This window comes from Lonchura striata, chromosome Z (assembly GCF_050655825.1).
Source record: "Lonchura striata isolate lonStrDom1 chromosome Z, ASM5065582v1, whole genome shotgun sequence".
In the NCBI taxonomy this organism is placed as follows: Eukaryota; Metazoa; Chordata; class Aves; order Passeriformes; family Estrildidae; genus Lonchura; species Lonchura striata.
The window spans coordinates 77,361,027-77,385,825 of record NC_140740.1 but is presented as its reverse complement, the minus strand read 5'-3'; the positions used below and the strand labels follow the sequence as shown (position 1 = coordinate 77,385,825).

The following is a 24,799-nucleotide window of genomic DNA, read 5'->3' as shown; positions in this document are numbered from 1 at the left end:
TGATTTATAGAAGGGACAAAAACTTTTAAAAATTTCTGCAGTAAGTGGATATACACTTCTTTCAGAATTTTGTCAAATGAGTTTTAAAATAATTGTCAGCTGTTAGAAAGTGGTTTTTTAATTTTGGTGGAGTACTGATCTAAATAAATCAGCTGGGATTGTATTTTTGTGTGCAGACATCTGAACTATGCCAGTTTGTTATTGAAACAGGAAACCTACTTTTGCTAGACTAGAGCTGGACAATGAGACTTGATGGCTGTTTGATATGGATGCATTGAGCATCTGATAAGAAGATATCAAACCCATTGTGGTTAGAAATGTCATGCTCAAGGTGACATAATATAACAGTATGTAAAGTACACCAATTTCTCTTAAACTGGATTTTTCAGAACATCAATTTAAAATTAAATTTGCTCGAAAACAGAACAAAACCTGTGTATTTGCTTTTGTCTCCTAAAGTAAAGCTTATTTTATGGTGGCAAAGCAAAATTTTAATGGTTTTGCAAAAGGAAATAAGCAACAGGAAAGTTTAATTTCTACACCCTGATGCATTAAAGATATTTGCAGGTGCTACTATATCAGCATCTAAGGAGCTGTAATCACTCTCTTTTTTTTTCCCCTAAAGTACCTCTAAGGCTTACAATACCCAAAAGAATGCAGTATTTGACTATACATCTTAAACATCACTTTCAAAATCCCAAGTTCTTGAAAGAAGAGACGTGATAGCTCCCCAAAAACCAGTCCTACCAGGTGAATGATTAGTATCAGCTGAAGAAAGAGTTTCCTTTAGTAGATCTGAATGGGAACCAGGGTTTTCTATAGACCAGAAATATCAAATATTGTATGTTTATTCAAAGAAAATGAAAGCAAGAAAGAAAAATTAAAAATTAAAAAGAAAATACCATTAGATTAAAGATTAATTCTAGGATAAAGTTACATTTCAGGTCAATCAAAAAATAATTCTAGTTTTCTATCAATGTTTTGACATATTTTTTTGAATGACAATACTACATGAAATTCAAAATTTTAATTTCACATTATCATTAATAAAGCAATGTTTCTCCAACTACATCTCAATTACAGCTTTCCAGAAATCTTTAGACTAACTCTAACCCACCACTTGCTCAATTTCAAGCCAATACTAATTCACATCTTACCTGCAAGCTGCTATTTCACATCAAACACATCTGCAACTCAAATGTGCTTTTTTCAGTAAGACCCTTGTGGATTGATGCTAATATTAGTTTTAAACAGAGTACAGAAAGTGTTATCACACCACTAGAGCAATAATACAGATCTCTGATTAGTGGAAGACAACAATAAGCCAAAAAATATTATTTTCATCTCTCTTCATTCTCTGGGGAATTTTAGAGAAAATACCTTGTTGCAATATTATTGCCCAAACCAAAAGTTTTGAGAGAGATGAATTACATGTATCAGCAGAGAATTTAGAATACTCATACCTGAAAATTAAACCACTAGTTCAGGCTGAGGTAGAAAATACTTTGGTCACTTCTAACACTGTGCAAAAACTTCAGTTTCATATGCACTTGCCATAAAAAGAGTGGGATTAAAACATACAGTCTAAGACACCCAAATTCTTCACCAACAGAAACATATTTTCCATTAGATTTACCGTCCACTGCTCTCCAGAAAGCTGAAAAATAAACTTGTCTTGTTCTTTATTTACTCCATCTGACAAGGCATGACTCTTCTTGAGCTGAGGATTCTTTCCATGGGTGTCCAGGTTCTTTGCATTGATGTCTACAAAGCCATTCTTGAGGTATTTTGATTGAGGAATACCTTTCTTACGGCACTCTAGTATCAAATTCCATTCTTGTTTTATCCTGAAATAGTGCCAAAAAATGCTTATGTGAAAAAAATATGTCAGGTAAGTTCTAAAGCTTAATCTGTGTTTGCAGAAGTACTTAACAAAATATAATTATACATCTAAGCTATTGGCTATTTTTCAATATGTATATTCAGAAAATGTGCATTTCCTGGAGTTACGCTAAGATTTTTTAGATATACTTATAGATTTCAAGTGATCAGAATTTCATTCTCTGACTATGAAACACTGAGACCCAGAGAATAACAGAAAAGTGGAGACTGAGCTAACTGTTACAGAAAAGAGCAAACATTATACCCTTTATTTTGATAGGATAGGAAATATATTCTTACAGAACAAATTACTTGCATAAACAAAATCAAGTACCTGGTGATATAGGAAAACATTTTCTTTGGGAAAAAAAAAGGCAAAAAGTGCCTTTTTTCCCTGCACTTTCTTGATCAAATATAATGATTTTTTTTAATTTTTACACCAATATCTTCTTAAAGGTCAAAGTTATCACATACCAAGTGATTTCAGATTCAGTTTCAGTGTAACTTCCACATCACCTGCAAGGTAAGCTTTTTCTCATAACTTCAGGTGCAAATTCAATTTGATATAATTAACATTGTCAAAAGCTCTTGCTTTTAGTTAGGAGAGATTTATGTCAGTTTAGTCAACTAAAGAGCTGGTTGATTAACAAAAAGCAAGCCTTTTCTACACTGAAACAAGACTCTGCAGCGCTCCGTGTATCATCAAATCTGATTCTCTATCCTGTGGTACATAAGACTTCTTTTGTCATCTCCATCCTCTGACAGAAACTTTTATCTAAAGGATTGAAGAAAACTGAGAGCTTAAGAAGGACACAAAGTTCAGGATGAAGTAACCCTAGAGAAAGTAAATATGGTATGTCCTAGAAAGAGAAACAAGTGCAAGTTTATAAAGTTCAAATAGGAAGTAACAAAATATTTTTTAAAAGATAAAATTGTATTTACCTTCAAATGAAAAAATTAGAAAGAAACATGAGCTGTGATAAACCCCAAAAAAGCAAATGAAGTTACTGCAGGTATACAAATGAGTAGCAAAAGGATTTGTAGCATATCAGATGAAGGAAGCTTCACAGACATGATGGGGAAAATAACTTCACAAAATATGAAAGGAGCAATAAAGGAATTGTTATAGAAGTCGTTGATAGCTGCAGAAGTATTACTCATTCTTGACTTCAGTTTTCATTAGAGATCAGGATGTTCTTCACAAGTCAACATCTGGAAGAATTCCTGGTATTAAAAGCATCAATAGGGGAGGTGTGAGAATACTAAAATAAATTTGAAATAAATCTCCTAGTTTCTTTCAGTGTCTACTGCATTGGGGAATGTTTTATACCACAGCAAGCTGTGATATATAGTGAGTTAAGAAAAAAATAGACTGGACAGACAGAAAAACATTCAGCCCAGGGAGTCCCTAGTATGTATTAAAGGTGTTAGCACAGTCCACCAACTATGCCCAAATATCTCTACAAATATTGTCTGAGTTTACTTGATACGACAAAGACAATAAAATAGGTTAAAGCAGAGACAGTTCTTTAGCCCACACTGTGATATGTCATCAAAATGTGGCTAATATTTCTAAATTTTCTGTTACAGAGGGAGAAATATTCAAACATCTGATTTCACCAAGCAGCCCTACTAGGGGTATCCCCACCAGCTGCAGTCTAGAAGTGCTCAGATGACAGAGTGTTCCATATCAGCAGACATGATAGCTCAAAAACCTTTCAGATGCTTTGACACATAAGCCAATTCAATTTTTAGTGTTGATTTTAACTATTCAATCTGTCATTTGTACCCCAGAAACTGCCAACACAACTGAGTGTGGATATTGTAATAGCAAGAGATTTCTAGGAAAAGCTACAAAAAATATTTCCATATACAATAAGGAAAAATAAACAGCCCCAAAACACCTACTCATATTTTGTTCCAAAACTTGTGCACCAGTGAGTATAGCTACATAGAGACAAAAGATCTGTACAGCTAGGAAGTGAAGTGGTATGGGGAAGGTGTTAACTGAATTTCAAGGAAGCGAACAAAATTATCTGAACAATTAAGAGGCAGGAGCCATAAGGACATAGAATAAAACAAGTAGAATTATTTTTTTTTCTAAAATAATCCAAATTTTACTTAGCAATCCTGTTCTGCTCTTTCTCGCATTCTCCAGTCCTCCACGTAGAGTTTTTCTGTCCTTCTGTGAAGTTTAATTCTGCATTACTACCCTCTCATTTCCATGGAATTCCTTCATTTTCTATCAAAGCAATAAATATTTCACTCAGCGCATACTTTAGTGCACTGAAAAAAATTGCACAAAGTGCAATACAAAATGGGGAGTTTTGTGTTCATTGCTTTTGTTTCAAGCCCAAAAAATTACTGACTCATACCTGATAGTATAAATTCTAAGAATGCTCAAAACTTAAACATAAATAAGACATCAAAAAGTCTAACTCAATAAAAAGTAAGCTGCATTACTACACACCAGCACTGGCTCTGTCAGGTAGACCCCAGGAACACTAGAATAGAAGAGCACTCAGGTTAAAAATTTACTTTTCCAGAACAAGGAATATAAAAAATTGTAAGAAGAGAGTTACATTAAAGCTGAAAAAACAAACTGCCCTCTGACAGTCCACTGATAACATGTATAAAACACAAAACTCAGGAGGTCATTGCTAGCCAAGTAAAATAAAATGCATACAACAAAAATGGTTGTTAAGCAAATCAGTCAGTGAAATATTTACCTCAGAAGAAGGACGGAGGTTAAAAATCAAACCTACTAGGGAATCCAGCAGGTATATTGCACACTGATATGGAAATCCTGTGTGAAATTTTCTCTTTTTTGTACATTAAGTTAGGGTGACATGCTCTGTTAAGCTTTTAAAGAATGCAGGTATTGTGTACAAGCACATTTAGAACAGATGGAATGTGAATTAATAATGGAGCAACAAAAGTGCATAATTTTGTACAGTACATCTCAGAATGAAAACATTGTATTTCCCATGGGCAAAGGGTCTAATAATTTACAACACCTGGCTGTACCCTGAAGTTACACACTACCCAAATTAATCACTGTGAGCCTTACTGGCCTGGAGTTGCAAATTATATCGAACCAATGTGTATCAAGAAGAAAAGATGGCAAAGCTGTAAATTTGCAGGTTCAGTTGAAATAAAACCAAAGGGATCTATTTGGCTACATGGTTGTCATTCTGCTCTGTTATTGTCAAAAAACTGATATGTTAGTACTTTTTAAGGGATCATTATGAAAATAAACACCTTTTTAAGTCTTTATTTGGTGACAATCCTCAAATTATACAGAATTTCCATTATGTTTGTCATATCAGGAGGCTATTACATGAATCTTTAGGAAAGATATCTAAAAGAAAGGCCTCTAAACCAGTGAGGCAAAAAGAAAAAAATACTCACACAAATAAAAAAATCTTTTAAATATTGATATACTTTTAAGAAATTATATTTTTGCTCTTGACATTTTAAAGACTCCTGATATTCCAGAAACACATTTCCACATATGACAAATAAATCACAAAACCACAGCTCTCTTGAAGTTTATGTCTTTTTAATACTATTTAACAATAAAATATTTTCACCTTCTTGTAGGCGTTGATCAAACAGTTAAAGTCATATTAAAAACCAACAATTGTTTTCAATAGTAAGAAAAATGAAGATAGCAAAGTCAAGGCTAATTTGGGTGGGATTATGAATACAAAAAATATTTTTCCTGGACAAAGGGCTCAGAGGAGATGCAAGGTTCCAACTCAGTTAACTGTTATAGTATTTCCTCTTCAATCCTACAAATAGTTCCTCGAATTTTAAAAAAGGCTGGTTGCATGCTGCTTAGGTTTGCCAAAAAAAAAAAAAAAAAAACAAAGAAAAAAGAAAATTAAGTTTCATACCTACATATCTGTAACACAAAAGCACACCTTTCACTAAGGCAGATGTATGTGGTATAGAGGAATTTTAGTCTGGCAAGTTATTTTCTAATATATTGCCTTTTTACAATAAGCTTTCAGGACAATACATTACAGTTATGAAACAAGATCAGCAGGGAAATAGATTCAAATATTTTCATTTTGGTTAGTGCTGTATTCCTCTTCAGGTAATCATTTCCCAAATGCTGCTTCACTATTGGAGTATACCTTCAGAAAGAAGATTCACAGCATTTATTTTTCATTATTATATTTCTTTTCAAGGACATGGTAGTTCCCTTCTTGGAATTCTATTTTCTCCAACAAAATATTGAATCTAAGCAATCTGATGCAAAGAGTTACTCTCTAATAAACTCAGTGATTGGTCCTTTCAAAGGAGCAAGCAGCTTGGAAAAGAAATGTGCATTGGTAGGGATTTCAGAGCTATCAAAGCAAATGAGGAGTAACTGGGTTTCTTTCAATTGCTCTTCCTTCATCAGGTACCCTCTATTCAATGTCTGATTAGAAGCTTGTGGAGGAAAGATGTGATTCCTAGGTAAGGAAAGGAAGTTTCATTAGATGGCACTATTTCCTCTAAACCAGGACACAAGAGTTGACTGGGACACTACATGGTAACACCAGTTTAGAACTCCTGAGCAATGTTTAAATCAGAGCCACTAGCCACGCAGGATCGTCAAATAATCCTATGTAATTTTTAGAAGAGCATCACAGTAGAACTGGAGCTCAGCCCAGAATAATATTCCTGATGGATGAGTAACATTTGCTTCAAACTCAATTGGATTGATTCAATTTCAGTATCCCTGCCAGGCTCTTCCATGCAATTTAAAGGATTGTGGCTGAACGTCAGCTTTTATCTTACAATTCACTTCTATGCATAGCTTTAGATGCATAATCTGCATGCACAAGTGCCTACAAACAAAGGCAAATAACTTAGTATTTTTATTAGTGCTGCAGACCGAAAACCAAATTGTTGACTGTAATTTGTGTTTGCAGGCAAGGGACTGCCAGCTCCAGTTTTAGACTAGACTGGAAAAAGTTCTTCATTTGAGTGGGAGAATAAAGATAAACATAACAAATAAAATCTTAGTTAAGGTACAAATAGAGTTATAACACTGAAGTTTGGAAGAGAGATAGAGACCAATCTTTTTTATTAAACAAACATGTAAACTCTCAGGGAAAAAAAAAGTCAGTCTGCCTGCAAAGTGTAGTTTTCTTGTTGCTTTTTACTTTTAATATTCAGGAAGTATATAACTCAAAAAATAATACATGCACATTGAATTATCCAGACTTTGAGAAGAACTTTTTGGAGAAGAGACAGTGGAAAAAGCAGCTGAAAAAACCCTAACTATAAACATTCACTCTTTTTCCCATTAAAAAAAAAAAAAAAAAAAAAAAGAGAGAGAAAAAAGAAAACAATATAAAAGAAATAAGAAATCTCAGTGAGGAAAATCATCATACCACATCAAGATCATCTGACAGCATTCAGGATTTTGGGGAACAATAAAAGATTGTTTTGATAAAAGATCACTACTACAAGAGTCAAGAAGATTAAATATAAAACAGTGCTATTAACACGCACTTCTTTCCACAATATGCACTTTCATAAACATATAGGAAAGCTCAGCACACTTTTTTTAACAATTTGTGGTCTATATCCTATGGGAGATTTTAAATGGGCTTGTCAGACAGGATCAAGAAGATGGCATAAAATGAAAATAAGCTTACCCAACACTGTTTCATTTCTTTTTCTTTTATATTCTGTTGTTAGTTTACATGTGTTCTTTAAACTGCCACACTTTCAGAGTCCGATAAAAACCGAAGAAGAAACAGAGGAATGAATTAAATCCATGAAGAAAATTTATCTCATACCAGTACCTCAGAAGGCCAGTATTCTCCGCAGTTGGTTGTCCAGAATCAGCTTTCACTGGTGAGTTGCTTAAACATCTAACTCATAAACAAATCTTTACAAGACCTCACCATTAATGCTCAGTTGAGCTTTTCAGTCATTTGTGGGATTTTCCTCTGAAGAAAATCTTCCATTAAAAATGATCTTGCAAGTTACAGTTTAATGAGGCCACATGAACCAAATTACCTTGCCCCAAGGCAAACAGAGTTCCCTAGAGGTTGACTGGGAGTTTGTCCTGGAATAATACATACTACATTTCACTGCATATTATCAGGTCATTTTACATAGTAACAGAGCATATAAAGGAACTGCACAATCTCAAAGACATTAGCAAATTATAACCTCTTTGAGGAAAACTGGGTTTTGTTAAAAAAAAAAAAAGAAGAAAAAAAGAAAAAAAAACAAACATAAACAACCCCAAAGGCCAGATTCCAAACTCTGTTGCATTCCTGTATTTGCAGAAAAATTCTGTTCATTTCAACCCTAATTAAGAATTCACTCTGACTTCTGGCTAAATTGAATATCTAGAGTCTTAAGTGCTAGAATGTAGTCTTCATATCAGGAAAGTTCCTTCTCTAAATGTCTTTTGGGAATTATCATTTTGTATCAAAATACTTTCTTACTGTGGCAAAGCATGAACTTGCATTGATTTCAGTGGACCTACCTGCCAGTAGTAAAATTTTAATCCCTGAGTATGATACCTGAATTTAGTCAACACAGAAGTCCATAAAATAATGAAATATATTTACACATGGAAACATTATTTCTATTATTTAATTAGAAATACAATTTTATCTATATTTTAAGCTAAAAATCAGCAAAGTCTTCTCATATTTTTGGACCGACATTTGAGAGCACTGAAAAGCCCTTAAGAAATAACTTGTGAGCTGACATTTAGGACCCAAATGCCAATGGTCACTGTACACCTCATAAAACAAAGAGGATTTTCTTTTAACTGAATTTGGCATATTATTACTAATATTCTTATTACTTTGACCATTATTCTATCAGCTTTGGCAATTCTATAAGGCCTGCACTATGAGAATGAACACGAACTTTGCCATTTGTTTCAGTGGGTGTAATACTGATCACTCATACTCAAGAGACAAAGTCTAATGTATTTCTTCCTTTTTTTTTTCCAGGAGCTCTACAAGTAGAACTAACTGGAAAGCAATCTGGGTGCACAAAGACACAAAACTAAACAAAGTACAATATGCAAATTGCAATTTAAAGGAAGAAAAATATCCTTTGTGCATGCAGCAAGTGCTCCTGGGAACTTTTATTTCTGTGCATTATATCTCAAATTTCCTATCTTTGAATGGTAAGGGAAATTAAAAGACTTAATTTGGACATCATTAGTGGAAAAATGCAGAAAAAGCAGTGAAGCTCCACTCTTTCAGATAGAAGTATGTCTACAATAATTAACCACAGGCAGAAAAAACAGTGAGAATGCATTACTTTAATGAAAAAGATAAGTCACTGCAAGAACTTATTCTTAACATATGCTACTGACAAAAGCCATAGGAGTTCAAATTAGCTACCTTAGAAGACACAAGGCTACCCTCTTTCCCTCTTACCATGCATCATTTGGTTTTGTACTAATGAACTCAAAAGATATCTTCTGCACCACAGAAAACCAAAACAAAAAAAAAAAAAAGTGGCCGGGGGATGTTGACATGTTGACATCAGGACAGAAATTAGGTTTGATCAAGTTTGATCCCAAGTCCTTTCACTTGTGCTTTCTACCACAAGGGAAATGTCCATCTCTCAGCTGTCATGGTTTGACCCCAGATGGCAACCAAGTACCACACAGATATTTACCCCTCAACCCTCCAGTGGGATGGGAAGAAGAATCAAGAAAAAGAAGTAACAAGTAACACTTCTGCATTGAGTTAAGAATAGTTTAATAATAGAACAAAGTAAAATATAATAAAAATATTAATATTAATTGCAATAATAATAATTTAAAAACATAAAGAATGTCAGGGTCCAGGATATCCCTCTGGCTGCCTTGGCTGTCTCAAAAGCCTGTCATGGGGGCTCAGAGACCTTGGCATGAAGTTAAAAACACTTGTGTCTTCGATTTTATCCCATGGAAAATGTGCCACCTTTGTATGAGGAATTACAAGCCACAAGGGTTTGAGTAGTGTGATAAGTTGAATTAACAGAGGGTGAAAAGTAGAATTTTGGGGTTTTTAGAATGTGGTTGAGGGGGTACAAGGTAGAGAGATTTGGGTGTGTCCTAGCCTTCTCCTTCTTGTCCTCCATGTTTTGGTGTGTTGGTAACACTTTTTTATTGGTTTAAGGAAGAGACACACTGTTTAACATAGATGATAGGTATTGGCACAATATTGTAAACATAATACGCATAAATTTTGATATAAAATGTAAGCACTGCCCAAGGTGGCACACAGAATGCCATGGCCTCCTTGCTAGATGGAGTTCAGCAGGTGAGAAAAAGAATGTTATAGATAAGGAAAAATAAACCACCTTAAGAAGCTGACCCTACACATTCAGACTCCTTCTTTGGCTGCACGGGCTAGGAAACAGGGTTTTTACAATCTTGGGTCATTCCAACACCACAGACCCCGAGAAAAGAAAACCAAGATTAATAAATTATGCTGCTCACAACCTGGTGACCCACTCCTAGTTGATTCCTGAGAAATAATCACTCACTTCTGGCCAATTCCACTGATTTACACAGTGAGAATAAAGATCTATGGTATGGTATATCTCATTCAGGTCAGCTGTCCTGGCTGTGCTCCCTGCCAGTTCTTTGTTCAGCCCCTCACTAGAAGAAAATGAGACATTGGAAAGTCCTTGGCTTGGCATAAGCACTACTTAGCAACAATCCAAACAACAGTGTGTTATCAACATTATTCTCATTCTAAATCCAAAACACAGCAGTGTATCAGTTACTAAGAAGAAAACTAACTATATTCTAGTTGAAATCAGGACACAGTTCACACCAAAACAAAAACTTATCCTTGCTAGAGAATTCAATATGAAGGCTGAACTTCTTCTGAACTTCTTTTTTTCTTTTTTTTTTCTTCTGTTTCTGTTAGGATTACAGTTTTTCTTGTAAGCTTTGGTGGAGATGGGAAAACCAAGACTGGTGCGATGGCTGTTTTGAAGAGAAAAGTCCCACAGAAAGGATGGTCTGACTCTGTATTACCCTGGTCTCCTCTTAGACCAGCTGCTCTGTTGCCAGTGCAGCTGCACTGGCAGTGAGAATATACTAGTGAGGGTATCCTGAGAGTGCTGAAACAGCACACAAAGGTTCAATGCAATTATGCTCTTAAACAAGGCCACTGTTTAACTCGGTGCATTTTATTTTTAAAACAGAATGTGATTTCTATTTTTCTCTCTTCTCAGAGGGAGAAAATTGATAAATCCTATGTTTCCAAACTTCCCAATGCAGTTTAAAATTTAATGGTTTCTTATGGGAAGCAAAACATTGCTTAAAGAAAAAATAAATGCAATATAATAAAAACAATTCAATTATCATTGAGTATAAGGAGTATGATCAAGGCCTTCTTTAATACCCCAAGAAAAAGTAACCTAATAATTTTTATGCTCTTATTCAATTTTAAGCAATTGAATATACCCACTTATTTATCTCCTTTTCTTTCTCCTGTCAACAAAACAAAAATACTTAAAGAATTTCTTAGTACTGAAACTTGTGACCATATGTTCACTAATTCTATAATTAATAATCCCTACTTTTATGCAGTATATTAAAAATAGAAGGTACAAACATATGTTATTTTACTCTTCAATTTATGTCTATGGTAAATGAGAAAATATATCATTAATATATCTACATAGGAAAGACCAGAAACTAATGAAACATAAGTATTGTTTGTGCTGCTTTATCTTACTCAGAGAGCTCTTACTATCATGTGAGGAAAGGAAGTAAGATGTCATTGAAATCAAACCCAAACACCAAAATTTTAATAATTAACAAGTATTTTTAGTAGATTCATCATATTTGTTTTATATATTTCTATTTATTATATTTAGTATATGGCAATGTTAGTGTATAATAAGAACAGATTTAGTTAAAATTAATAAAAAGTTGTCTTACTTCTCCAATGCACTTTGTTCTAATCTTTCTTTCTCCTTCCTCTGACGTTCTTTGCACTTCTTAACTCGAGTTTCCCACAGTCCTCTTATGACAGAAAAGTCAAATATTATCACCTGATGCCCCATATTGTTGACATTAAGCTTCTCCTGCAAAAACAAGCCAATTCAGAAAAGGAATAATGAGAAAATTAAAGCTCCAAACTATCAAGTTTCATTAAAATTGTCTGGGGAAAAGAGCTGAAGTCATAAGAAATATTAACATAGTACATTTTCCATCTTACCTCATTTATCTAGGGTTTTGTGCTGGCAGTAATCAATGTAGCATACAATTCACTTCTACATAAAATCCATGGCAACAGCTAGACATTGAATTTTTTGTATTCCTTACATTTTTTCCTTTTCAAGATAAAGACAGAGTTGCAAAAAAAACTACTGGTTTGATTAAGTAACACTGATGAAAATAGCTTTAAAGTCTTTGCATTTTTAATAATTTCTGTGACTAATATTAAAATGAATGCTCATAAAGAATTTATTCATTTTAAATCATGCAAAAGCACTTCATCTGGAGTTGTAGTAGATTGATCTTTATGACCTCAAGCTGTCCTATTTCAATGGAATTTATTAAATTCCTATGTTTTCATAAGTATCTACTTATCTGTGAAAGGCATCAAAAGACCAGCCCCATAACACACAAAAAAATTTACCTAAGGCAGAGAGATGGGGAAGATTTGGTGGACACGTCATGGTTCCCACTTACTAACATGTCCTTATTCTGGCCAGGGTTGACTCTACAGCAGCCAGGAGGGCCACGGCCAGCACCTTGAGATCCTTCACCTCAGCAGATGGTGAGGTAGTCATGCCTGCCTTTTTCACTTTACTGGAGTGCACAGTCATAAGGAACAATCACTTGTAAATCATTTGCCTGTCCTGTATACTTATTAGTATTGTTGTTGCTGTTTAATTTTTTAAATTTCATTGCTGTTTCCACTGTATCACTCTTATCTCAACCCATGATCTTTACCTTTCTGTGCCTCCATTCTTCTCTTGATCCTGCTACAGGGGAAGGCTGGGGGAAAAACAGATGGAGAGCAACCCTGTCCAGAAGGACTTGGGATACTGGTGGGTGGAAGGCTGGACATGACACAGCCATGGGCACTCCCAGCCCAGAAAACCACACGTGTCCTGGAGTTCATCAATAGGAATGGTCAGCATTTGAGGGAGGGGATTCTTCCCTTCTACTCCACTCTCATGAGGACCCAACCTAGAGTGCTGCATACTCCTCTATGTTCCTCAGCACAGAAAAGACATGGACCTGTTGGAGCTAGTCTAGAGAAGGACCACCAGGATGATTAAAGGGATGAAAAACCTCTCCTTTAAAAAAGACTGGGAGAATTGGGATTGTTCAGCCTGAAGGAGAGAAGGCTTTGGGATAATTGTAACTCTCCAGTATCTGAAGGAAGCCTACAAGAAAGATGGAGAGAGTGTGTAATGATAGACAAAGGGGAATGGATTCAAACCCAAAGAGATGGTTTAGATTAGATATTCTGAAGATACTCTTTACTGCGAGGGTAGTGAGGCACTGGAACATGTTGCCCAGAGAAGCTGTGGATTACCTATCCATGCTCAACATCAGGCTGGATGGGTGTCTGAGCAACCCAGTCCAGTGAAAGGCATCCCTGTCCTGGAACTGGGTGATCTTTAAGGTCCTCTCCAACCCAAGCCATTCTATGATTCTCTGTGTGAAACATAGCATAGCATTCCTGTGCTGGTACTGAACCACTGTTTGGAGCACCATCTAAATCACAATAATCACCTACTAAATCTCTAATGCAAGTACACAAACAAATCTTGATAAAAGAGGTGGAACTATGCTTTCTTGCTCAGAGTCACTAGTGGGGATACAATCATAGTAGTATACAGACTCTCATAAAATGTAGCTAGATTACCAACAGAGGAAAGTCAGTTATTTAAACTTTGTGTGAGGTTTTATTAGGGAGCACATTTATTATACCATTTATAAGCTCAGAGAAAAAGAAATAAACAGTAGAAGAAAACCCTTCTTGACCATCTACTTATCAGTAAAAAAGCAATCCTCCCCTTCCTTTCCTATATGTTTTCAAGCCCATGTCTATAATTTTTTTTCCTCAGATGCTACTGTGATAATTTTTACCAAGCATTGTGTCCTTTAGCTGGGGCTATTTATTATCTGTCCTTCTGTTATAATATTGAAGACAAAGGGGAAATTATTCTCCCCTCTGTATTTTTTCCCTTGTAACTTTGCCACTGTCCCTTTTCTCTTCCACCCCCTTTCACCTACACATCCCTCTGCAGAACATAGCATATAAAGGAATAATTTATTCTGAGCCAGGAAAACACCCTCATGTCCTCTGGAAAATGCACACCATGGACTAAAAAGAATTATGCATAGGTACATTCAGAGCAAAGGTACCAACCTGCTCACCTTATTAGTCATTTTGGTTAGAAAAGTCCTTTCATATACCAACAAGTATTAGATCAGAAACTGGTCAGAGACCAGTATCATTCTATTTACATGGCCTTCTGTATCTTAGGATGTTTATATAAAATGTTATCTTTGTTGTTCATAAAGCTGCACCTATTGCTTGTTTATCTTTGCTAGCACTAAAAATGAGGCAAAAATAGTTCCTAACTGATCCAGAACTAACAGCTGACAGCAGCTGAGTCAAAACCCCATCAAAACAGTGTAATTAAAACAGTGACCTTATTCTCTGTGGAAAGGTTTGTCCTTTTAAAACATATTCACTACTAATTTACAGGAACTGTTTACCTCATAAAATAAAATATTCACCTCTGCTTACAGGAGAAAGAAACCCAGTGACAAGGACTTCACCCCTCACAGTAACTGCAGACCAGCAGTCACCCTTCAGGGTCTCATTCATTTTAATAGACCAATTCATAGAAGTGTGTTTTAGTATAAAGGCTGTTGCAGAAACTGAATTGTTGCAAGACAGTGAAGTTGCAGCTGGACACTTGACCTCTGCTGGAACTAGATGGCCTTAATCAACAGAGAGTCTGAATAGACTGTGAAAGCACTCCTTTTCCTTGATTCGTTTCTCACCTTCCTGTCTCACAGGTTAAGTAATATGTTCTTTATTGAGTCACTGATTTATTAAACACTAGGTTGGAAAAGTTCATTTTATCCACATATTGCTTTTATCCACATAAAGCTTTTACCCACATGTTGCACTAAGCGGCAAGGCATTGTGGGGTTTTCTTCTGTCCAAGCAGAGGACAAACTTTGGTGGGAGGTGAGAGCTGTCCGTCATAAAGCCTCAGAATTAATCTCTTCAGAAGGAGCAAAGCCACAAATCCTGATCAGATTACAGGGTGACTAAGGCTTTAGAAATATGTATCAGGACAAATGTGAAATGCTTTTTGACATCTACAACTCTGAAAAGGTCATCTAGCAATCTTCACAGGACTTTTGCTTTATCCTATATCCTTGTCTAAAAAATGGGCATGAAGTATGTATTTGCCAAAATTTTCCTAACAATGAGAAAGGAAAGGAAAACTGGCTAAAGCTATGCTTAACTAAGTATAAGTTCTTCAGGATACCTACTCATGCATAGCAAGAATTTATCACATAAGAAGCAACTATTAATAATGATTTTGATTTCTAGAAATACATATTCAAATTCACGCACAGCAGTTTCTTTCTTCCAAACATCAGAATAGGCCTGTAGAGGAAAACTTGAAACTATCATCTATTATTCACAGGTGGTAAGCTAAATTTGGATAAAGAAAAATCTCAATTGTACATTTCTTTCTAACTTCTTAGCTTCAACTAGGAACATAGCTATGTTTCCTCCCATACTTAGGCTATACACAGGGAATTACTATTATCATTTTGTCCATTGTCAGAAACCATAGTGAAGTTAGAATGGATCTCTGGAGGTCACCTCATCTGACTGCTCTGCTCAAAGCAATCATACAGTTCTGTACATCCTGCAGCACCCCTTCCTCTTCCAATTCCACCATCATTTTGTAATTCAGCATTGCTTCTTTCTCAGCCCATACTTACATGTGATCATTAAGGATAGGCTTTTGTCACACTTGTGAGGGTTACCTCACCCACCCATATGGCAGAAAGTGAAAAACAAAAAACTCTTTCTTACCCAAGAAATAGGAAACCTTGCTTTCATTAAGGACATGTCCTGACCACAAAAGGAGTCATGACCTGCATTCGCAAGACCCTACTTCATAACTACACTGAGTTTGCCACTTAAAGTCATCTTGACTTGAGTAACATCTACATCTAAATTATGTTGTAGATCATCAGCACACCTTTCTTAGGTGATACATGGTTATAACATTTATCAGTCTTTTGAGTTATTACTGAGATAGGTCACGACACAAACATTCAGTAACATATGATAAGTAATGTACAGCACTTTCCAGGGGAAAAGGGATTCAGGAACACAAAAAAAAGGCAACGTCATTTACAAGAGAGTCATATATGGAGAAACTAGTCCTCTGTGTGTATCTATGGAAGCAAATAATCTTATCCATAGCCATTTACACCTCCCAAGAAGTTATCTGCAAGACCTTAATCAATATCCTTAAAAGGCAGCATACAGGGAAAAGGGAAATCAAGCTGATCTTGTCTTCTTTGTAATTATTAGCTCTGAAACAAAGCTGGCCATTCAGGATACCTTTTGTTTTGGTTGGGGTTTTTTGTTTGTTTGTTTGGGGTTTTTTGGGGTTTTTTTTGGTTAGTTGCTTGGGGGTTTTTTTGGCTTTTGGTTTTTTTAGCTATTCTAAGATTTTCCCTTCAGAAGAAACTACACATTACATTTAAGGAAATATTTTTAGTTAATATAATAAATAAATAAATAATATCAACCTTTTTAAAATAGCTCTTTTTTTGTTTGGGTTTTTTTTTTTTTTTAAATAAGCATTGCATTTCTTGGCAAGGCAATATGAGAGTTTGTAACCAGAGAAACTTGTATTAGTGGTAGAGAAAAGAAAAAATTTTTTTTTGCTTCACTCTTTCCTGCTCTTTATGCTTTTTTTAGGAGGAGGAATAAAAAGGTCCCTTTGAACACCATGGTATTTACATCTCTTCCTTAACCAGTGGGCTGTGTCAACCTTGTCCCTGTTTTCATCAATAAGAAAATCACAGGAATATGTGTAACTAGAATTTTCCTTCTACATTATAAGCCACAGATTCTTTCTCTCCACAGGAATGTATTTTCAGTTCAAGATACAGTAGCCTGCAAAATAGTCTCAATTTCATCATTCCAGGATCCTGTGCCTTCACTAGAACATGTTACCAACCCTGTCTCCTACTAAGGACCTCTGAGTCTTCCTACTGCAGACCTCATCTCAACACTGAGACCCATCCTCTTACCAAGTGAATTTAATAGTCTGCCACTTCTCTGGGCCAGCTAAGGTGAGAAGAAGCACTGGCCCTGTAAGAGCATTCTTTTGCTGCCAGCATTTGGGTTTGGTTGCCCTAATCCTGTGAGCTATCCCTACACACATAGAGCAGAAATATTGTCTTTACAGACACTCTTGTGCAATTTCTGTTCTTGGAAAAAATAAAACACCTTTCCTTATTCTTGCAGAAACTTTATTTGTTTGAATATATCTATAAAAAGGCCTATTAAAATCAAACACAGTCTTCATGTGTGTAATGATATTGAGCATTTGGAGCATTTGGATTTTCTTAAGCATTTGGCAAAACCTCATAATATTATGGATGATACTCATCATACGTTGTTATTTAAATGATATAATATTAATGCCGAATATTATTGCTAGTAAAAGAATCTGCCTAAGTATCTGTGTGTATTATTTTTATTTTAGCATTTATATTATAATTTATTTTATTTTACTGTATAAATTCACCTAAAAGTTGGCAGACTGGTCTCTAGCATCTATTTCAGGCATTCACTTTTAAATAGTAGGAATACTCAGAAGCTCTGAAACAGAATCTCCTCAGCAAGGTGTTGAAAATATATAGGATGGAAAAGAAGACAACTACCTTGTAATGTCTATAACCTTTATTATTTTTTATTTATTGTTATTCATGCTGTTGCAAATATACACATACTTCAGATGTCAACTCTTCAGTAAAACTGGAGAGGTTTAATATGCTGTGCCTTAAATGCCCTTGCTCCCTTCAGCTACTGATATCTCCAACCTTTGTTTACAGGTATGCCACAGATGCTACCTTTGATAGCAACCAGTGATCTCATGGCCACTTGTGTTTGTTTCCACTTGACCTCTGAACCCTGAGCAGGTGTTTGATGACTGGGTTTTTTCCTATTTCTTTTTTTCTTTTTTTCCCCCCTTGGCTTAATATAAAAGGGGAAAATGATGACTGTCAATACCTCTAGAAGTGTCACCAACTTGAGTATGGAGGACCACTGGAGGCAACTAAGTTTCAAAATTAGGATGTCTTTTGGCAGGTCCTGGTGTTTAATGCTGAATTAGTTTCATCTCAATCATCTGCACCTGCACCACAAGGTGCCATGGACTACCTGATCTTCAAAAAAGGGTTTAAGGATACATGAGCAACACTGAATTCTGGATGTAAGGCCGCTTAAAAAGTGCTTCTCAAATCATCAACTTCATTGAAAAAACAGTTCTCAGTCTTTCTGCACTTATCTCAGCATCTGAGATAGATCAGTGTGTAAATACTTTGAGACGCATACTACTAAAAAAAAATAATAAAGACAAGGCAAGGTCTTCTTTGAAAAGAAAAGTAGCGGAGCACAAGAGAAGTATTCTTAGATATGGTGACTCTATGATCTGCCAAGATTAACTGTACCAAACTCTTCTAGAGCTCCTCCCTGTTTACCAACTTTATCTGTCCTCTCTGCAGTGAGTAGAATACAGCCAGTGGTAAGTCAAAACTGCATTGGCTTTATTATAGCAGAGTTTAAAGTTCTTTGAACATAGCTGGGATCAGTGTTAATGCTGGCCAACTTGGGTGTGCGCAGTATTCTGTAGAACAAGACTTGTGTCTTGAGTCTGAAAGAGTCCAACATAATTTTGATACTTCAGATACAGCCAGTATTAGTCTCTGTTAAGAGCTCACATGACACCTGGTTGCCCTAAGAAACAGCGCTGTGTATACTTCCCTCTGCTGTTTTACATGAGTTATTAAATTATTAACATTTTAGTTTCTTCAATTTGCTTAACAATCTGGTTCACTTGGGCCCTTTTTCATTCAGCTAATCACTGTGGGAGATCTGCTGCACTCTAATGAGTATTACTGGCAGGATTACATGGGGGGAAATGTGAGTGAAATATTTCCTACCAATCCTGCAAATAATTTCTTAGGAAATAAACTCACTCACACTGTGCTTCGGAATCATCAAGTCATTTATCTCTCAAGTCTTTAAATAATTCAGAGGAAACCTGACATTTGGATAGCAACTGAACACATTTTTTATGTTATCAGGAAGAAATTAAATTAGAGAAACATGCTGTGATTGAAAGAGAAATAGAGGTTGTGGCAATGTTCACGATATACAACTATATTTTGCTAACTGAGCACAGCTTGTAAATGGGGTAGTGCTTCTCTGTGACACTTGAGGAGTGGGAGAGGACTGCAAAGTGGGAAGTTGTTCTTCCCTATCTTGTTTTGCTTCTAGTAACAATCTCTTATTGTTCTACATCAGCAGGGAATTATCCTTGCTGCTAATTTGTTTGGTTTATCTGTCACTAGTCTTGCCAAAAGTGCAGATTTGACAGTGAGAGTTTGAGGTCTGGAATCCAAGATAGATTGTGTTTCAGAACACATATGCATGCATGCATGTGATTGCTGGGTCCTGGGGAATATGTGGGCAGGGCAATGCAGTGGATCACAGTGGGTGTCCCCCTGAAGCCCTGGGTCCCCAGAGATCCAATAAATGTAGCTGCAGCACAGAATAAATACAAGAGGAAAAAGACAATCTGCTCCAGGGCTGGAGAAGGCAGTCTTGACACCTGGACATGAGCCCAGATGTTTTGGGAGTTTGAAATGTTCCTTCCTGCTCTCTCAAGAGTACAGTCTCAGCCAGCTGGCTCCTACATAAACAAACACAGACAGACAGTGACACTTTCAAGCTATTAATTAGTCCAACTTTCAGTGTAGTTAATTTCAGAAATTAGTGTCTTTCTGTCTAACAGAGCTTAATCATGAATGCTTTGATGAATTAAGGTCTTTTTTTAGTTTCTTCTTTAGCTATTTCATGGAAGAGGCATTTATGAATAGAATCTGACGTTGGCCTCTTTCATACACAAATAAATAACTTCTGCATTGTTTATATACCACAGCTACGAGAAAATATATCTTTTTATTTACCTACTCATTACAGTTCAGGTAAAAATAGCTCTGAACATTATAAAATTAAAAACAGATATACAAGGGCTGAACTTGGTTTCCACATGTTTATATGTGCATATTTCTCTTTGTCCAGTGCTGCAGCATAATGCCTTACTGACAGTTTTCATTAATCAGTTCCTATTCTAGATGTAAATTAACTAGTCTCACAAACAAGAGTCCTCTTTATCACTGCAGTCTTCACATCTTGATTTTTAGACAATTTTTCACAGGGTTATTCATTAATTAGGTCTTTAATTATGGATTAATTAGCAGCTGAATTACAATATTCCTTATACTTTCTCAACTCTTGTAACACTAATATGTTTGCCATCAAGCATGATAGATGTTACATATGCAAGGGGATTTATTACAGATGTATTCCCCTAGCACTTCAGTGAGCTGACTAATTATTCTTCCACTGACAATGAAGCTAATGAAACACTGGACTGATGTCTCTGACAAAAATCCACTCTTTTTTTTTTTACTGGGTATTGCTGAGGAGAGGTCTAATTCTTTTAACACTGAGAGAAGGATTATATATTTGAAATGGGCATGTATTTTGAGGTTGTTTCTTATCAAAAGAAAAACAGCTCAAAAGTGCATTACATTAAAGAAGCTGAATCTATGAATGTAGCTGTAGCAGGTGTAAACAATTGTCTTAGGTAGCATACAACAGAGTCCTGAGAAACCAAAAGCATCTAATCAGTTTTAAGACCTGATTAGAGAGATCCCTCTTAACTTCTCATACCTAGACCCATGGTAAATAAATTTGCATTCTTTGTCACTGAGCAAAACACTGACACTTTCATATACAAACAGATGATCTTAATTAAGCATAACACTACACTCTCAGATTTCTAAAACTTGTTTCATGTCCATTATGTTTTTTAACACAATAATCCACTGATTTCTTATTTGTCTTAATGTTACTGAACAATTCCTGAGAATTGAGGCTACTATTACTTACCTTTCATGTGCCCTTAGAGGGTACAGCCTCTGAAGTTATCTCTGTGAATGACCACATCATAAATGTTATTTTAAACTCTCTGTCCTGACACTAATTAAAAACCCTCAATATTTATCATTTTCTTTTTCTCCCTGGGGGGTATTTTACATGTATTGATCTAAGATTTAAATGCCTCTACTGTAGAGGGAAAACAAAAACCTATGTCTGACCTATAGCAGTCCTATTCTATTTCCAGTGTTAGATACAAGATCATTAGTCTGTGATGAGTAAAACAGTCATAGCCAATTGCAAAGATGTTAATTTCTGTGATTTAAGATGGTAGATCACATGGGTAGCAAGAGATGATGGTGTTTTCAACTACTCCAGCAGTCAAGTTATTTTAGCACTAATGGCCCAAGGCCCACCATACAGGCATGAGGTGGCATCTGTATTTTATCAGTTCTGTCACCACAGCTGTGTCTTTAGTGTTTCCCACAAAACTTTCCCACATCTGTGGATAGGAGACACGGGTGACATTGACAGCTGGACATCTTTCTTTGGGATAATTCTCCACTTTTGCCCTCTGTCTGAGGAGAGCAAAGTGAATGAAATTCTTTGGTATGATTTACCTCTTTGGTTAATAAGCATTATCATCCATTCCCTGATCCTTGAAACTGTGCTCAATTAACTGCTGTTGAGAGGAAGAGAGATGGTCAGTACCTTTTAACCCACACAAAGTAATATGTCAATAATAGCATATAAATGCTTGTGGTAGCAAGAACAACAATAATGACAACATTTGACTTTAAATGGTAGGCTGTGTTCTCAAAAGATGTAGCAGGCTGTATTTCCATGCCAGTTAGATTAACTGTAAATAGCCTTCAGAAACTAAAGTTCTATAACTCTTTTTAAATTCCACTCTAAATTTTGACAGACAGCAAAGATAAATGACTGACCTCTCAAACCATTTTTTTATTGAAAATCATTCTCACACCAGCATATGTCCTTGAGATGAAATAGCAATGGTTTATTATAACTGAGTCACAGAGTGGAACTTGAAAGGCTTCCTAAATTATAAGGTTTGGATTTGTCACAAGTGTAAATCTATTTACAGGAGCTATGCATGAGGTGAATCTCACTCTCTTTAAAGATATCCACCAAACATACTGCCTTGGACTAAATGCTCTCTGTTTCAACTATTTTTCCCATATGCATTAGTTGTTAAAGATTTGCAGCACAACAGGAGCAACCTGATAGCTACTTCCCACTTTTCCTGCCATTTCCACCTTGACCCCACGTATCTGAAGAAACACAATAATCAGCAAAACTGTCACTTACCTACTACTAAAGAACACAAGTGTCCAGAGCTCCTGAGTGTGCTCTGCAGTTATTCAATGTGGGACAGTGGGGTTGTTTATAGCATTGCACAGATCATGGCCAGCCAGATCTGTTTGAACCCTGCAGCGTGACTAGCCTTCCAGATATACTAATATGCTATATTTGTAAAGTGATAACATGATCTGTGGTCTTACAGCAGAGGCACGGGTAGGATAAAGTGTCTGCACTGCATGAGTCAACACAGGATGGAAACAACAGTGCTAGGACAGCATCTCAATTGCTTCAAGGAAAGTGTGACAGAGCTAATATTACTCATGCTTATGTGCATTTGTTGGAAAAGGGCAAGGAGAATATACGAAAAATACATATACAGTCTGAATTCCTCTATTACAGGCTACCTTTTCCTTTCCATGTCCATTCGATTCTGAACTAAATATATACACACGTGTACACAGACTATCGCCATGCAGTTTGCATGAGTGCAAATTTACAGTAAATTCTGCTTTTTTCTTGCTAGTGGTGGCTCACCTTTTTGGGACAGTGGAAGGAAGGGAGGGAGGGAGGGAGAGAGAAAGGGAGGGAGGGAGGAAGAGAGAGAGGGAGGGAGGGAGGGAGGGAGGGAGGAAGGGAGGTTCATTTCAAAAAATAATGGTTTTCATTCAAACTATTTTCAAAATCTGCTTTTAATTTATTTTCCTTTAAAATTAAACTTTTCAATTATAATAGTTTCATATTTTAATTTTTTTTTTTAAAAATGAAACTTTTTCAACAATTTCTGCTTATTTTTCATCCTTGCCAGTAACACTAACTATAAAATACTGCAGCTGGGCTTGGCTTAAGGGCTTAAGCTTCAGGTACTAGTTTTACATTGCTGTGCTTTCAGTGAGCTTGCTGAAATCACATCATATTGGAATAGGAAAGTCATAATCTATGAATTTAAATGTTTGGTTCTGTCTTCAAGTCTAAATGATGTAGTATCAGGATTCACTTTGATCCTTTTCAATGCAATGTGTTTCAAGGTATTGTGACATGCCTGAAGGATCCTGCATCACATATCCTTACTCTTCAGTCATCTTAGTCTTCACAAACATCAGTAATAAATAGTGATCGTCATGTCTGATTTTTCTAATACATTTTTATTTTCTGATAAAACTACCCACAAATTTGAATGGATTTTTTTTTTGCCATGTAGCTATATGGATTTCCTGAGGTAGTGAGCATTACCAAACTTCAGCCAGAAGAGCTGATGAAGAAATCAGTGAAGGAGGCAATACTTTGGAGCAGGGAAAGTGCATCCTTTCTCTATTCAAAAGCATGGTGCATAATTCTCCTTTTGTGCATACTGCCTAGGAAAACGTGTTGCTGCATTTTTGTTCAGAATGTGACAACATGAAATAATAATTAATTAGCAATTATATTAAGAAAATACTGACCTCCATCTCACTTTTTCAGGATCCATTCCTTGCTGTACAGGTGTTCATTTTGGCAAAAGAAGGTATGATGTCTTGTGTTCTTTAAGTGTTTAAATACTGAAATATGCTTCAGTAACAGAAAGCTGTGCTTGCAGTAAAGTCCCTGGCCTTAGCCAATGATTCATAGAGCAGCTAACCTTCCAACTACAATCATATCTTACCCATGACAAGCAGAGGCTTAGGATATTTGCTGGAAATGGAATGAGAAAAAATATCAGCTGATGAAGTAGGCATCACCAAAAAAAAAAGAAAATGCAAATTAAAAATGCAATTAAATGCAATTAAATGCAATTAAAGAAAATGCGCTAAGAATGGAAAAACAACAAAACAACTAAACAACCGAGGAATGGCATGAAATATTTAGAAAAGTATTACAAAGTGAATGGGAAAACAGAGAGGTGGGGGGGAGAGGGACAAAATCTACAACACTGTTTAGTTGTGGATCTCAGTGTACTTGAGAAAAAAAATACAAAGGAAAAGGAAAACTGTAAGTCAGTACATAAATGCTGGCATAGTAAGAAAATACCACAAGGAAAGGAGTAGTAGACAGCACACTGCTCAGGCCAGTGTACAGACAGAAGGCTTGTTTGCTAAAAAAAAAACCCATTGGCAGGCTTGAATCTATTTTAAGGCATGCTAGAGTGACAGAACCTAGCTCGTTCAAAGGTGTTTGCCTACTGCATCCCGCATCCCAGTTCATCATCAGCAATATTCATTTGTCAGAGCCAAACTGACCTTGGCTCAAACACAGCCTTGCATGCCTGCCACAGCATTCCCACAGGAATTGCTCCTCATCCAGGTGATCCAGTAGACTGACCAGCATCTATGTAATAATATGACACTGCAGTCTACTGAATCATCCTCCTGGATGAGGACTGTTGC

General features: G+C 36.0%; 1 protein-coding gene across 1 annotated transcript in view; it reads right to left on the bottom strand.

Annotated features, from left to right (window-relative positions):
* The window catches only part of LRRC2 (leucine rich repeat containing 2), a 74,357-nt gene extending 51,754 nt beyond the window's left edge, over window positions 1-22,603 (bottom strand). Inside the window, exons 1-3 of the mRNA XM_021534705.3 lie at window positions 22,446-22,603; window positions 11,807-11,952; window positions 1,637-1,847 (exon numbers count right to left, since the gene is read on the bottom strand). Coding sequence (XP_021390380.3) covers window positions 1,637-1,847; window positions 11,807-11,931 — 336 coding nt within the window. The 5' untranslated portion in view covers window positions 11,932-11,952; window positions 22,446-22,603. The remainder of the gene's footprint in view (window positions 1-1,636; window positions 1,848-11,806; window positions 11,953-22,445) is intronic.
* Between the last annotated feature and the right edge of the window lie 2,196 nt (window positions 22,604-24,799).